Source organism: Eriocheir sinensis, chromosome 7 (assembly GCF_024679095.1).
Source record: "Eriocheir sinensis breed Jianghai 21 chromosome 7, ASM2467909v1, whole genome shotgun sequence".
NCBI lineage: Eukaryota > Metazoa > Arthropoda > Malacostraca > Decapoda > Varunidae > Eriocheir > Eriocheir sinensis.
Window position 1 is genome coordinate 12,976,084 of NC_066515.1, and position 15,185 is coordinate 12,991,268.

The following is a 15,185-nucleotide window of genomic DNA, read 5'->3' on the forward strand; positions in this document are numbered from 1 at the left end:
TCCAGTGGGAGGGCCACACCTACATGGCCTACGCTAACTGGTTGACAGGTTGGCTCGAGGTGGCCCATTTACCCAATGGGGCCAGCTCTTACATGATCCAGACGCAGCTTAGTGTAGTGACATACTATGCCGCGTGCTGTAGCGGTTTGCCGTCGCCGCGCGCGGCAGCGGCAAACCGCGAAAGTTTGAACCTGACATACTATGAGCGGCAAACCGACCTCCAGTGCGGTTCAGTGTTGTTCGGACATCAGCGGAGGATGGATGTGGCAAATTTCTTTAAAATTGCAACTTTGTGCGCTGCTGAAAGCGAAGGTTTACTGGATGCTCCTGGACGTGCCCGGACCTGCTCCGTTCACCCCTATAACCGTGGCCGAGATCCTTTCCCTCGTTTCTACGCAAATATTAGAAACCACAACGATAAATTCTTCACCTACTTCCGAATGACAATATCAACCTTTGATCACCTGCTCGAAGTGCTACGTCCTGCGATCACGAAGACAGATACTTCTTTTGGAAAGCCAATATCTGCAGAGAAAAGGTTGACCATCACCCTCAGGTAAGGATATTTATATTATGTAAACAAATTGTAAATATTTAGTTGATACTATAGGTTTTTGAGTAGAAGAATACATTATAGCAAGATTAATTTTACGTAGAAATTGGATAAAACAAAATAACATGGCTTTCAATACCGTTTATTTGAAGAAACAAGAAGTGTAACATCAGACATAAGAAAGAAAGAAAGGCATGTATCCACTCGGTTCATTGAATTGATATGCTATCAAATAAAAGCAACATAACATTATTCTTTACATCATAAATTTCTAGAAACTGATAATTCAAAACTTTAAATTCCTTGACCTGCTGCATATAAAAAAGTTAGCTGAAATGGCTTCATTTTATACGCAAATGTAATGCATCTTTTGTTGATAGACGGCCAAAATTATTAGAACTGAATTTTTTACCATTTTTTATTCACTGTGGATTGGGTGAGGGGATGCAAGGACTCGCCACAGAACCTGTCGGAGATGAACTTGCTGAATAAGAAGTATTAGTATTTGAGCAAAATTGTTGTTGATCTCCTCCACGCCACTGAGGTTGGTAATAGTTCTGTGAGTAGAATTGTTGCGAGGTTGTCGGAGGAGAGGTTAAATACACATTTTGGAAAAAATTGGCTACGTATGTCCGAAATTCCCACTTTTTTGCTGTAGTTAGGTTTTTGTAATCTGGGAGTAGGGACATCAAGTACGACTTGTCTGCATCTTCTGGATCGTTCTTTGGCGACTGAAGTGTCTTTGTTGCCTGGTCCAGGCTGCTAATGAGGGATGCCTGAAAAGGGATTATCTTTGATGGCTGGCTTGGTTTTTTTAAGACCCCCTTTCGGCGGCTTTCTGGAGGGTCGATGGACGAGGTTGACATTAATGAATCGTCTTCATCATCCAGAATCGCGGACTCATCAGGATCTGGATCAGCCGTGTTGTCATCTTCGTAGTTGCTACTTGTACTGTAAAGAAACAATTATGCAAAGTAATACCCGGCAATCTTTACTCATATAAAGAATTAGATATACAGGAGGCCCTCCTAGTTAGTAGCATCTTAAATAGTATGCTTCTCATCTAGACTCTAGACTCTAGACTTTACCTTCTTTTTTCGGCGCTGGTACGAAGGAACGTCAGAGCTTCAAAATGGACATATTTTTTTTTCTTTGAGGCACAGTCTCCACTCTTTGTTTGAAGGGATTTCAACATTGAATCCCTCATGTTCTTCCATTTGAGCTTAATATCGTTCACTGTAAGGAATCAAAATTCAGTTTGAGTATAAAACACGAATACTATGTTTTCATAAAAAGTGTAAATTTACATTCAAAGAGTACACTTATATACGCCCACAAGCCCCAATGCAAATGTTAATGCAGGTTGGTTAGGTTAGGTTCAAAGTTTGGGTGAGTCCCTCCTGTAATTTTTCCCAAAAATATTTTCATGTATTATAATACCTGTTGGCTGAGGGAGAAATTTTTATACCCTCTTCTGTTCTTCCGCAGATACCTGGCTACGGGGAATTCCTTCACGGCTCTTCAATTTGAATTCCATAATGGAAGAAGTACCATTGCTAAGATAGTTTTTGATACATGTGAAGCAATCTGGATTCTTTTGAAAGATATTGAAATGCCCGAAGTAACTACTGAAGAATGGTATAAGATTGCCGAGGCTTTTGAAAAGAAAATTAATTTCCCCAATTGTTTGGGAGCCATTGATGGTAAACACGTTCGTTGTATGAAGCCTCGCAGTTCTGGTTCAAAATTCTTCAACTACAAAAAGTTTTTTTCAGTGGTTCTAATGGCTGTTGCTGACGCTAACCTTCGATTTGTCTCTATCGACGTGGGGTCGTACGGCCAAGAAGGTGATTCTACTGTTTTTCGAAACAGTGCTTTCGGATCAAAGTTATACTCGGAACAACTCAATATCCCACAACCTAAGCTCTTACCTGGCACTAATGATGACCCCCAACCATTTGTTTTTATTGGAGATGAAGCCTTCAAAGTGCATACCAACCTTTTGCGACCCTTCCCTCAGCGGGAACTTGATTATCGTAAACGAGTTTATAATTACAGACATTCAAGGGCTAGACGTTCAGTGGAGTGCGCATTTGGATTATTGGCGAATAAGTGGCAGATTTTTCACAAACCGATCATGGTTGCACCTGATTTTATAGATTCTATTGTCAAAGCATGTTGTATATTACACAATTTCGTCAGACGAAAGGATGGAGTCAATTATTATGACGAAGCTGCGGAGTCCCCATTCCGTGATGTCACTAACACCGGGCCGGCTCCTCGTGTTTTAGGAATTCAAGTTCGGGATTATTTTGCTGACTACTTTGTTGGAGTGGGTGCTGTTCCATTTCAAGACAAATACCAGTATTGAAATAATTGTACCTCTGAAAATGTAAATAAATGCTAATACTTACTTTTTTTTGTTTGTTCTTCTTTACTGAGGGAATCCCATTCTTCGTAGACGCCATTAGCTACAGTTACCCAGGCTTTATCTTTTGCCAGTGGTGATAATAGAGGTCTTGCCGTACTGCCAATATACTGTCAGGCTAGACGGTAGCGGCCTTCTGTCTCTGAGGAACCGGAGACACTTACAATGTGAGAAAGCTGGGACAAGCAGTACCTCAGGTGCTCTACCAACTGCAAACCCCAGCAGCACACCCACCAGCACCTTCCCGGCACCCCAGCCCAGACGCCCAAACAGGGACAAGAAACGCCCTCGATCTGTGGCTGAAGGATTATGAGGCGTAGGCTACTCGCCCTGTTTGCCTTGCCCTGTTGTAGTTTATTTTTATTTGTTTACAGTACACCCTTTCTTAAGTATCAAATATAGAGTATTATTTTGGAGGGGGGATGTAGGGTGTACAATAATGTTTAGCTGTACCCGCGGCAGCACCAACCCGCGCGCCACTTGTAACCATAGCTGGGCGTTATCGCGATACTTTATCGCTGATAACAAAATCGGGTTATCGTCCATCCGCTACTTATTTAAATATATATCGGTATCTTCATTACTTTTGTAACCAAACTAGCGATAATCGCTACTTTTTTTCCGCCTCAGCAAAAAAAAAAAAAAAAAAAAAAAACGTTGTCTCCTTACTGCGCATGCGTGGCCCGGTATTGTATGAAAAACTTTGGGGTATGAAATATCTTCGGTGAAGATATTTCATACTTAGATCATCAACATCAAAACTTTAGGTTATTTTTTTTGTTACTCAAAAATCAATATATCAAAAAGAAAAACACTGGTCTCTCATGAACTGCACATGCTCAGACCAATAAGCGTAGACCTGTACAGTCTCACAAAGCTTTTTAACACATTAAGAGTTGCTGGAAGGCTGAATCAGACATACAGTACCACCATCCTCGCTGTTTCTAGAACGACTCTGTACATATAGATACAATTCGTACAGAGTGTCGTTCTAGAAACAGCGGGGATGGTGGTAGTGGTACTGTATGTCTGATTTAGCCTTCCAGCACCTCTTAATTACGGTTTAAAAGCTTAATGAAACTGTACAGGTCTACGCTTGCTGGTCTGAGCATGCGCAGTTCACAAGAGACCAGTGTTTGTAAACAAAAGCGCCAGCTTTTGACGGTGGGGAAGCCAAATAACACAACACCGGTTCAGTCGTTTCTAGTATTACCATCCATATGTACGTGTCAACGTGTGGTTTTCAGGTTTTGTAAGTTTTCAAAAATACAGATAATGAAAATTTGAATTCACCAATGTTTTTCTACTTGAAATATCAATACTCTCGATTTACGCGAGTTTGGTTTACGCGTTTTTTAAATAACGCGGGGTCCAAAATCCAAATAAATGTTTAATTTACACGTTTTTTCCACTTATACGCGATATTTTATGGAGTGGCCACCAGATGTCACACGCAACTGGACTCACACGGCGTCGCGGCCACACAGCTGAGCTCAGTTCTTCCCGTGCGCCACTTGAACAACAATACAGTACCCACGCTGCCACGCTACTCAACAATAGGGGTGGGCAGGTACCGGTACCAGTACCGGTACTAACGGTACCAGCTATACGGTACGGTACCGGTACCAGACCGGTCGTTACCGGTACCAATACTAGCCAGCAGCTCATGGTGTCCCTCATTTCTTCCTCACACGAGTGAGGCTGAGACTAAGTGCCTGAGTGGATATCTCGGTGATACGGATATTCTCTCTCTCTCTCTCTCTCTCTCTCTCTCTCTCTCTCTCTCTCTCTCTCTCTCTCTCTCTCTCTCTCCACTGTATGAAGTGAATAAGCATATTATTCCCACCATCACTCGTAGGTTATGACAGACAACTAGGCAAGACACAATTCACACGGTTCTGGTGACACGCGGCATGCAGCTGTTTGTTGTATGGGTGTGGTTGTGTGATTTGTAAACAATGCAAATGGCGGCCGGGCTGGTATTGCGCGAAATAACTCCTCGTACAAGACTCATGATGTACAGTTTCTGATATCATATTTACCCCATTATTCTCACTAATATTAATAATTAATAATGAACACATGGATATTTTTTTCCAATATGATTTTTAACGTAGCTTGTACTGCTCCTTAGTCATACAATCTTAAGCCACCTGTGACATCAAGATCAAGATCATACAAATGGCGCCCGACGGAAAAACGGGATAACAGCAGGGCATGGGCGATCCTCCACCTATTACATTTTTGTATAGTAGTTATTAGATCGCCCTGTATTCTATGGTAACATATTATAAGACAACCATGGACTATGAAGGATTATAAACAATAATAAAGGTAAGTTTGCCGTTGTTATTGGATATGACGAAAAACAGACCCTTAAAAACACCCCAAAGAAAAAAAATCATTAAAAATTTGTACATTCGGCGCATAACGAGCAAGGCTAAACTTTCAGGCATTTTTTATGTGAAAAAAGTGCGCGCTATACGCTGAAAAATACGGTATTTATTTTTCGACAGAAACCTACCTCTTGTTTGATTTACATTGTTTTTGATTTATGCGACCTCTTCAAGGACGCAATACTCGCGTAAATCGAGAGTTACCTGTATAGTATCGTTTTTGCCTATCGGAATTATCGCTAGCTAGTATCGGAATTGTGGATTTATATCGGGTATCGGTTATCGCCTATATTTGTGTCTCCAGTTAACGAATATCGGTTATCACCGATAAGGTTTTTCATTATCGGTTATTGGGAATAAGGTTTTCTGTTATCGTGCCCAGCTATGCTTGTAACACTCAGTCAGCACTCAGTAAAGGTCAGAGCAAGACGTGTTTTTCATTCATCCTCGACCTCCCACAAAAACATTTTGTGTTTCTTACATATTATTACCAAGACAATAATGAGTGACAGTAAGATCGACAGAGACGCATTGATAAAAATGAAAGTATGGTATTACACAAATAGTATATATTTAGTTATTATTATAAATTTTACAAAGTTGTTGATGTATACAGTCAAAAAGACAATCATACTGCTTACAAACATCACTAAAACAAGAATAATACAACGTCAGAGTGGCGCGCAAGATGAGGGAGGTTGGCGGCCAGGCGGGAGGACGCAAAGTAGCGCACGCCATAACCATCACCCATAGACAAAAATAAGCCGATATGAGTGTTATTATACCTCTTCCCCTTAGTTTTAGATAATTTTCAATTGATTTATGCAATAGAAAAAATTTGATAGTGGTTTGGGATTGAGGTGAAAAAAAGCTGTAACAGGTTAATGGCTCTCCCACCACAATTTCAAAAGGTCAACTGGACAGGGATGAGCTCTGAGCTCCACAGTCACACATAGCTATAGTATATGCTCCCATTACACACACATGACATGCAAACACACAAGCGTGTACTTTACCCTCAGCTAATCCGTTTTTTTCAGAATCTATGGAAAACATTTTTTTTTTGTCCAAGTTTTGTATTTTGTGCAATCTGTTTTATATGGTTGGCTAATAAAATCCATTGGAAAAGTGTTTTGATGTTTAATATCACAATCCTTTGTGTGTTCCTGAAAGTCATTAAGAACAAAAATAGTCTATGACACAGTCATTTGTTTTATTCCAGAAATTAAAGGCAGTGCAAACACTCAAAAAAGGAGAAAATAAAAAATGATTAGTGATTTTTCAGTCTGGCCAAGTTTTCCTCATGGTATTCTCTAATATACCTCTTTTGAATTTCAATAAGTTCCAGTTGGTTTTCATTAAGTTTTGAGAGATTAGCATAATGTTCTGTTGCCAACCTCTTTTCATGTTCCATCAGTTCGAGCCGTTTTTGGTGTACCTCCCGGTCCATTTCCCGCAGCAAATGATTTCTCTCAGTTGCTAGTCTGAGAGCTTCTTGTTTCTCTTGGGACGCAAGCTTTTTCTTTTTCGTACAACGTCCCACCTGACTGGAGGTTGATGGACCAGTCCTTGTGTCAGCAGGAGGACTGGGCACCGGTGGAGATGGTGTGACAGCAATGCCTGCATCTTTAGTGTCATTGTCTTCAACCTCAGACACAGAAATTGTTACTGAGCCATCATCTGAAATGAGAACAACAGAACATAATGTATTAAACTGCAAGAATATAACAATCTAATAATCTGAAGGAAACTGAACAACCTACACTTGGTGTGTGCACAATGTCAAAAAATATCAGTCCATTGACATAATGGGTACACACATGTGAAAAGTGCTTTAAATGTGACACTGCACTGCACTTAACTGTGTCAAAAGTCAGTGACACCACAAAGACCTAAAATATTGATTACACAGGGGAAAAAAAAAGTCAGTTTTTTCAACTGATTTTGGACAAAATTGCACTGCTGAATCTGAAAATGACACCTGTTTCTCTCGATCAGGTCAGGTATTTGTGCTAAGTTGATTTAAAAAGAAAAAGAAAAAACAAACAAACTTAAAACTAAATCAATTACATTTTTGTGATATTTTCAGTTGATTTTGTTAATATTTCTCATCCAAATAGGTTCTTAAAATAAAAATAAACTTTCCTGACACAATTCATTAATTGTTACAAAAATTGACAATTGTACACTGCATAGTCGACATTGATAAAGGTAAGTACATGCAAATTGGATATTAGGTCATCATTGTTCAAAATTCAGGGCATGAACTTCTGTTTCTTCGAACTTCTAGAAAGCTCAGTGGTAGGGATGTCTTCTCTCTTCAGAGTCCAACAGTAATCAGCCATCATGACTGCATCCCAGTGTCCCTGATACCTGGTCTCTATCTCTTTCATGTCCTGATGGAATCTCTCCCCCTGCTCGTCGCTCACTGATCCCAGATTCTCAGGAAACCGATCCATATGTAAGAAAAAGTAATGCATTTTGATGCTCATGTTGCATCTGAGGTTTCTGAAAGCAGTCAGCATATTGGTGACAGGCTCTGCATAGTTCCTGGCCTTCTTGTTGCCAATAAAGTTCTTCACGACAAGAACAAAAGCCTTCCACACTTCCAGATCCACTTCGTTCATTGAGTTTTCAAACTCTGGATCTCTGATGAGCTGACGGAGTTGAGGACCGACAAAGGTGCCAGGATTCAAATTCTCCATGGTTAATCCTGGAAAAGCCTGGCACAAGTGAAGCAGCCACCATCCTTATCCAGAGCTTTGGTGAACTGTTTGATCAAGCTGAGCTTGATGTGCAGCGGTGAGAAGAGTATCCTGTCTCTGTCCACCAGAGGGTTGTTTATGACGTTCCTTGCTCTACAAGGCACCAATTCCTCCCGTACAGGCCACTCCTTCCTCGTGTAATGCTGAGCTTTGTCCCTACTATCCCCCATGCACAGAAACCACAGGTACTTGGTGAACCCAGACTGTTGTTACAACAAAATACAAAAATACCAGTTAGTCAAAAACTGGCGCATGTAAACTCTTCAGAATTCGTTTATTTAAAGAAATAAGGAAGAATTTTGCCTCATATAAATAGAAAATACCTGTGCGTGTAAAAGAAAAACGTAAAACACATCATGTGGCAATAGATAGAAAAGTTGACCTGATTGAGCAAAAACAATGTGATTTTGGAATTCAGCACATCAAAATTGTCCTAAATCAGCTAAAAACTTCAGACAATAAAATTGTTGTTGGCCAGTGTTATGATTGAAATATCCAAGATAAACCCTTTTGCAGTAATGACTTCCAACCCTCCATTCAGACTGACAGACCATCCTCAGGTATGTAAAATGGCTGGAGAGTTGCAGCGTGGATGTGCTCCCCCAACACGAGGAGAAATTGCACACCAATCCATGATTTATGTTAAAGAATATGGAAAATGTGCCAAGAGCTTACAAATGAAACAACATCTAATTAGATGGATGTGATAACATTTACCATTAAACATTAACATGTGTTTAAGTCACAACTTCAAATGGCAGTGTATATATAGTGGATATGGTTGCTACATGTGACTAACCTCATACGGCTGAATATTTTGAAGACTTCACAAAATCGTCATTTCAGCTGATTTAATCAGACAACCCTGGTGGTTACACCCTAACCAAAATTTTCAGTTTCATTACTTTCTTACCAACACTCAAAGCAGTTTGACCATGAAATCCTTGATCACTCTCCCATTCCTGGTGCACCAGCCCGAGTTCATCCTCAATCAGGGGGAGAACGGCTACTGAGATAGGGTCAAAAAGAGCTGGTGTGGGGCCTCCTCCAGTCTTCCCTCTCGCTGCTTTATTGCGGGAGTAGTCCTTCTTGGCTCTGAAAAATTGAAGGATTTACAAACACCCAATTCTTACCTCAAAAAAACTTTGCTTTTATTATTTTATTTATTTATTTTTTTACAGCACAGAGAGCTACTCAAAGGCAACAAAAAGATCTAAAAAAAAAAAGCCCACTAACTGTTGCTCTCATATAGTGATAAGTCTAGAGTGGCCAAAAGAGAGGTCAATTTCGGATGGAGAGGTGTCCTGATACACTCTTCTTTAAAGAGGTCAAATCGACAGGCAGGAGGAAATACAAACGAAGGAAGGCTGTTTCAGAGTTTACCAGTGAAGGGGTAAAAGAATGGAGATGCTAATTAATTCTTGCATAAGGGGTTTGAACAGTATAGGGATGAGCATGAGTAGAAAGTCGTGTGGAGCAGGGCCGCGGGAGGGGTGGGAGGCATGCAGTTAGCAAGTTCAGAAGAGCAGTCAGCATGAAAATATCGATAGAAGATAGAAGAGATGCAACATGGCGGAAATAAGGCTGTCAGTAAGAGGAGAGCTGATGAGATGAAGAGCCTTAGACTCCACTCTGTCAGGAAGAGCTGTGTGAGTGGAGCCCCCGACACGTGAGATGCATACTCCATACAAGGGCGGACAAGGCCCCTATAAATGGAAAGCATCTGTGCGGGGGAGAAGAACTGGCGGAGGCGATACAGAACGGCCAACCTCGAGGAAGCTGATTTAGTATGAGAGGCGATATGAAGTTTCCAGTTGAGATTTTGAGCTAAGGATAGACCGAGGATATTTAGTGTTGAAGAAGGTGACAGCTGAGTGTTGTCGAAGAATAGGGGATAGGTGTTTGGAAGATTCTGTCGAGTTGATAGGTGGAGAAATTAAGTTTTTGAGGCATTAAAGGACACAAGGTTCTTTTTACCCCAATCGGAAATGATAGCAAGGTCTGAGGTTAGGCATTCTGCAGCATCTAGTCTGGAGTCTTGTAATTCCTGTTGAGAGGGTCTTTGGTTGAAAGAAGTTGAATAATGCAGAGTGGAGTCGTCATCATATGAGTGGATAGGACAGTTTGTTATGGAAAGAAGATCATTGATGAATAACAGGAAGAGAGTGGGTGATAGGACAGAGCCCTGTGGAACACCACTGTTGATAGGTTTAGGGGAAGAACAGTGACCGTCTACCACCGCAGAGACACAACGGCCAGAAAGGAATCTGCAGATAAAGGAACAGAGAGAAGGATAGAATCTGAAAGTTTAGAAAGCAGAGTTGCACCAGACTCTATCAAAAGCTTTCAATATGTCTAGCGCAACTGCAAAAGTTTTGCCGAAATGGCTAAGAGAGGATGACCAAGAGTCAGTTAAGAGAGCAAGAAGATCGCCAGTAGAACGCCCCTACCGGAACCCATACTGGCAACCAGATAAAAGGTCAGAAGTGGAATGGTCCATTTGAATCTTTCAGTTAAGGATTGAATCAAAAGCTTTAGATAGACATGAAAGTAAAGCTATAGGGTGGTAGTTTGAAGGATTGGAGCAGTCACCCTTCTTAGACACAGGCTGTATGAAGGTGTACTTTCAGCAGGAAGAAAAGATAGATGTTGACAGGCAGAGGAAGAATTTGGCCAGGCGGGAGTCATCACGGAGGCACAGTTTTTAAGGACAATAGGAGGCACTCCATCGGGTCCATAAGCCTTCTGAGAGTTAAGGCCAGAGAGGGCATAGAAAACATCATTCTTAAGAACCTAAATAACAGGCATAAAGAAGTCAAAGAACCTAAATAATGGGCATAAAGAAGTCAGAGGGGGGATAAGTAGGAGGAATATGCCCAGAATCATCCAAAGTGGAGTTTTTACAGAAAGTTTGAGAAAAGAGTTCAGCCGAGCCCAGATGGCAGTGCTGCCGTCTGGGTTGAGGAAAAGATGAAGAAGTGAAATTGGAGGAGATATTTTTGGCTAGGTGCCAGGAGTCCTGGGAAAAATTAGAAAAAGCAAGGTTTTGACATTTTCTATTGATGAAAGAGGTTTTGGTAAGTCAAAGAATAGATTTGGCACAATTATGTGCAGAAATGTAAAGATCATGGTTAACAGGAGTGCGAAGGCTCTGGTACCTTTTGTGAGCTGCCTCTCTATCTCTGACAGCACGAGAACAAGCGTGATTAACCCAAGGCTTTTTAGCATGAGGAGTAGAGAAAGTACGTGGAATATGTGCCTCCATTCCAGAGACAATCACCTCTGTGATGTGCTGGGCACACACAGAGGAGTCTCTATCCTGGAAGCAGTAATCATTCCACGGGAAATTGGAAAAGTACATCCTCAGGTCGTCCCACCACAAAATGTCAAAAGCATCGCCTCTTTGGTGGGTCCAGAGGGTGTACAGGAGCGATAAGACAGGATACAGAAATAAGGTTGTGATCGGAGGAGCTCAATGGAGAGAACAGTTTGACAGAGTAAGCAGAAGGGTTAGAGGTCTAGTATGTTGGGCCTGTCTACAAGACAGTTGGGAATATGTGTAGGGTGCTGTACCAACTGCTCTAGGTCATTGAGGAGAGCAAAGTTGTATGCTTGTTCACCAGGCTGGTCAGTGAAAGAGGATGAAAGCCAAAGCTGGTGGTGAACATTGAAATCTCCTAGGATGGAGATTGCAGCGAAGGGAGAGTGGGTCAAGATGTGCTCCACTTTAGAGTTCAAATATAGTCAAAGAATTTTACATAGTTAGTAGAGTTAGGTGAGAGATAAACAGCACAGATGTATTTAGTAATAGATTGACAATAAAGTTTTAACCAGATGGTGGAAAATTCAGAAGAGTCAAGGTCATGGGCACAAGAGCAAGTGTTGTCGTTGTGCGCGTAGGTGCAACATCCAGCTTTGGACTGAAATTTAGGATAGAGATAGTAGGAGGGAACAGAGTAGAGGTTGCTGTCAGTGGCCTCAGAAACTTGTGTTTCGGTGAGGAAGAGAAGGTGAGGTTTAGAGGAGAGATGGTGCTCCACAGAATGGAAATTGGAACGGAGACCGTGAATGTTAAAGAAATTGATAAGAAAAAGGTCTGAGGACTTATCAAGACACCTCTCAAGTTGGCAGCCAGAAAGGGAGTCCTCCCTGGGGGAATTTTTTGGTCCCCCTCCCCAGGCAGGGACTCCGAGGCACTGATCTGTAGCCATTTTGAATTAGTAAAATTTTGGGAGATGTGTATTTTTTTTTTTTTTTACAGCTAAGGAAACACCTCAAGGGAAGGAAACAGCTCACAGACAACAACAAAAAACAAGGTGTAAAAAATAAGCCCACTAATCAATGTTCCCACAAAGACAAAAGTAATGAGCAGCCAAAAGAGAGGTCAATTTCGGGAGGAGAGGTGTCTTGATACACTTCTCTTGAAAGAGTTCAAGTCAAAGGCAGGAGGAAATATAGATGAAATGCTGTGTGAAATGTTGTGTGAATGTAGTGTGGTGTGGAGAGGGAATCTGTCTTTATAGAGTATGCTGAACTACTCTCTGGTGTTCATGAGACAATAGGGAAACAGATAGTGAGGACATGGGAAGGGTCTTTGGAGGTCTTCAGCACCCTCCTTGCTTACCATATATACCTCACCAAGAGTGGCTTATGCCCATTTCGGTAGGTGTCTTCTTACCTACTCCCTTATATATTCATCAGCTTTATTAATCATTTGCAATTCTAACTACGTTCATAAAGAAGTGCATTGAAAGCTCATATAGTATAATCAATGTTACTTACCTATTCCTGATGTTTTCCCATATTTTTCTGACTTGCTGCGGTGACTTCCTGTTGCCCGTCAAATCATTGAACCTCCTGGCCAACTCTTGCCACGCCACTGCCTTCTTGTTTATGGCATTAAACTTCATACTCCTGTCATTGATGACCTCAATGTACTCCTTGATGAGGTCTACCAGCATCTCCTTATCAACTGAGGATAAGGGAGATGATCGGGAAGCAGATCTCTCCGAAAACGACGCCGTGGTGCACACTGCACAATGAAGATGGAAACAAATGAGCCTTAATTAATGAGGTATATTACAGAGTTGCCACCAGCAGGTACTGGGTGACTTAGGGTCACAGGGCCCATGAAGCTTGAGCTATTCTTTCAATTCTCATAAATTACCTGTGTTTCTCTGGGACTTGTAACAAGTACACTTCAATATAATAAGTGACACTATCATTAATCAAAAATGTAGCTAATCATTCTCATTGTTTTATTAGCATCAGGCATCTTGACAACATCCCAACACTAAGAGGGCAGGTGTTTGTTTCAGTGAGGTCACCGGCTTCCGCTCCCAGCATATTATACTCCGCCCTCAGCTGTCTGCTAGTTGTTATGTGAGATGAACCAAGGCCTTGGGTGAACGCTGACCGCCATCAGGAGTGTGGAAAGATGAAAGGTGATGCCCTTTAAGACCAGGAGTTGTGGGTGGAGAGAAACACTTTTGGACGGAAGTCGATGTCACATATGGACAATAAACAAAGGAGGGTCGCTTTCTGTTGAGATGCCTGGCACCCAAATGTTTTTGATAAATTTCACCGAAGGTGACACTGATGCACCTAAAGCAGGTACTCAGCATAGGCTTTGTAGACAATAAGGTGCTACATCTAGCAGGATTTGGGCGTGTTACCACAGGCAATCACTCTCAGTCGCTTAGGCTGGCGAAGAATGGGTGTTTGAAGTACGGCCTTCCTCACCAACTTTAAAACCGCCTTGGCAGACAGTTTTAAATAACGGCCCAAAGGCTCTTCGTCTCATCAGCTCTCCTCCTCTTACTGACAGTCTTCTATCTCTTAAATTCCGCCGCCATGTTGCATCTCTTTCTATCTTCTATCGATATTTTTATGCTGACTGCTCTTCTGAACTTGCTAACTGCATGCCTCCCCCCCTCCCATGCCCCGCTGCACCTAACTTTCTACTCTAGCTCATCCCTATACTGTCCAAACCCCTTCTGCAAGAGTTAACCAGCATCTCCACTCTTTCATCCCCTTCACTGTTAAACAATGGAACAGCCTTCCTTCGTCTGTATTTTCTCTTGTCTATGACTTGACCTCTTTCAAGAAGAGTGTATCAAGACACCTCTCCACCAGAAATTGATTGATTGCTTATTGGGGCGTTTGTCTTGGCACCGCAACTGCAGGGTCATGTGGCGCCGAATAAAAGATTAAATAAACTACGTTTTAAAACTACAGTACCCTCTCGAGTTTCGCGCTCGCTTCGTTCCGAAGGTTTAGCGTTGAACTTGAGGATCGTGAAACTCAAGATATTGAAAACACTGAAAAAGCGCTGATCTGTTCCGACCCGTGGAGATTTTTTTTTTTTTACATGTGGCCTATGGCGCCGGTAGGCTATCCATCTGGGCCCAATGGTCGGCCCCAAGCCCGTCATGGCGCAGGCAACTCTTTATAGTGGTGCCAATATAACTGGCTCATGCTGCCCCCCGGAGCTCACTTTTTTTCCTCCTTTACTCCCTTGTTATCTCAAAATATGTACCTTGGAAAACAGGAAGAGAGAACGGGTCATTTTAAAGCCATAGATGAAGCCTTACGATTGGCTGAGCTCTGAAAACATGCTTGTGATTCACTGGGAGTCCGATGACGTCATCGCCGGCTCTCACCCAATCAGTGGCCTCACTGCCTTAAGGCGATGTCACAATGGCCGTTTTTCTCTAACCGTTGTGGCTACTGGCAACACCAGGTTTTTTTCCTTCCTGCCGCATTGGCGGCAGCTTGGGCAACTGGCAACTTTTCCGGGTGTGCGTCACACACATAGGGGGAAATTAGAAGGGTGTTGGGGGGTAGGGGCAGAAGGGAGACTCAAATCATGTCATGACACGCACACACACACACACACACAGAAAGGGAAATGAGAAGGGTGGGGGAGGGAGGGGCAGAAGGGAGAGTCAGGTCATGTTTTGACCTGAGTCAGGTCATATCCTGACCAAAGCCCTGATCTGACTCTCCTTTCTGCCCATCCCTCCCCACACCATTCTCATTCC

At 42.1% G+C, this 15,185-nt stretch overlaps 1 protein-coding gene across 2 annotated transcripts in view; it reads right to left on the reverse strand.

Moving 5' to 3' along the window:
- Positions 1-687: 687 nt before the first annotated feature.
- Positions 688-15,185, reverse strand: part of LOC126992616 (myb/SANT-like DNA-binding domain-containing protein 3) — an 88,156-nt gene continuing 73,658 nt past the window's right edge. Inside the window, exons 6-8 of one of the 2 annotated variants that reach the window (XM_050851433.1) lie at positions 12,925-13,174; positions 9,056-9,237; positions 6,503-7,057 (exon numbers count right to left, since the gene is read on the reverse strand). In XM_050851433.1, coding sequence (XP_050707390.1) covers positions 6,648-7,057; positions 9,056-9,237; positions 12,925-13,174 — 842 coding nt within the window. In that variant the 3' untranslated portion in view covers positions 6,503-6,647. Of the gene's footprint in view, positions 1,505-1,641; positions 1,790-6,502; positions 7,058-9,055; positions 9,238-12,924; positions 13,175-15,185 lie in introns of those variants that run through there. The other variant, XM_050851435.1, reaches the window with a different exon arrangement.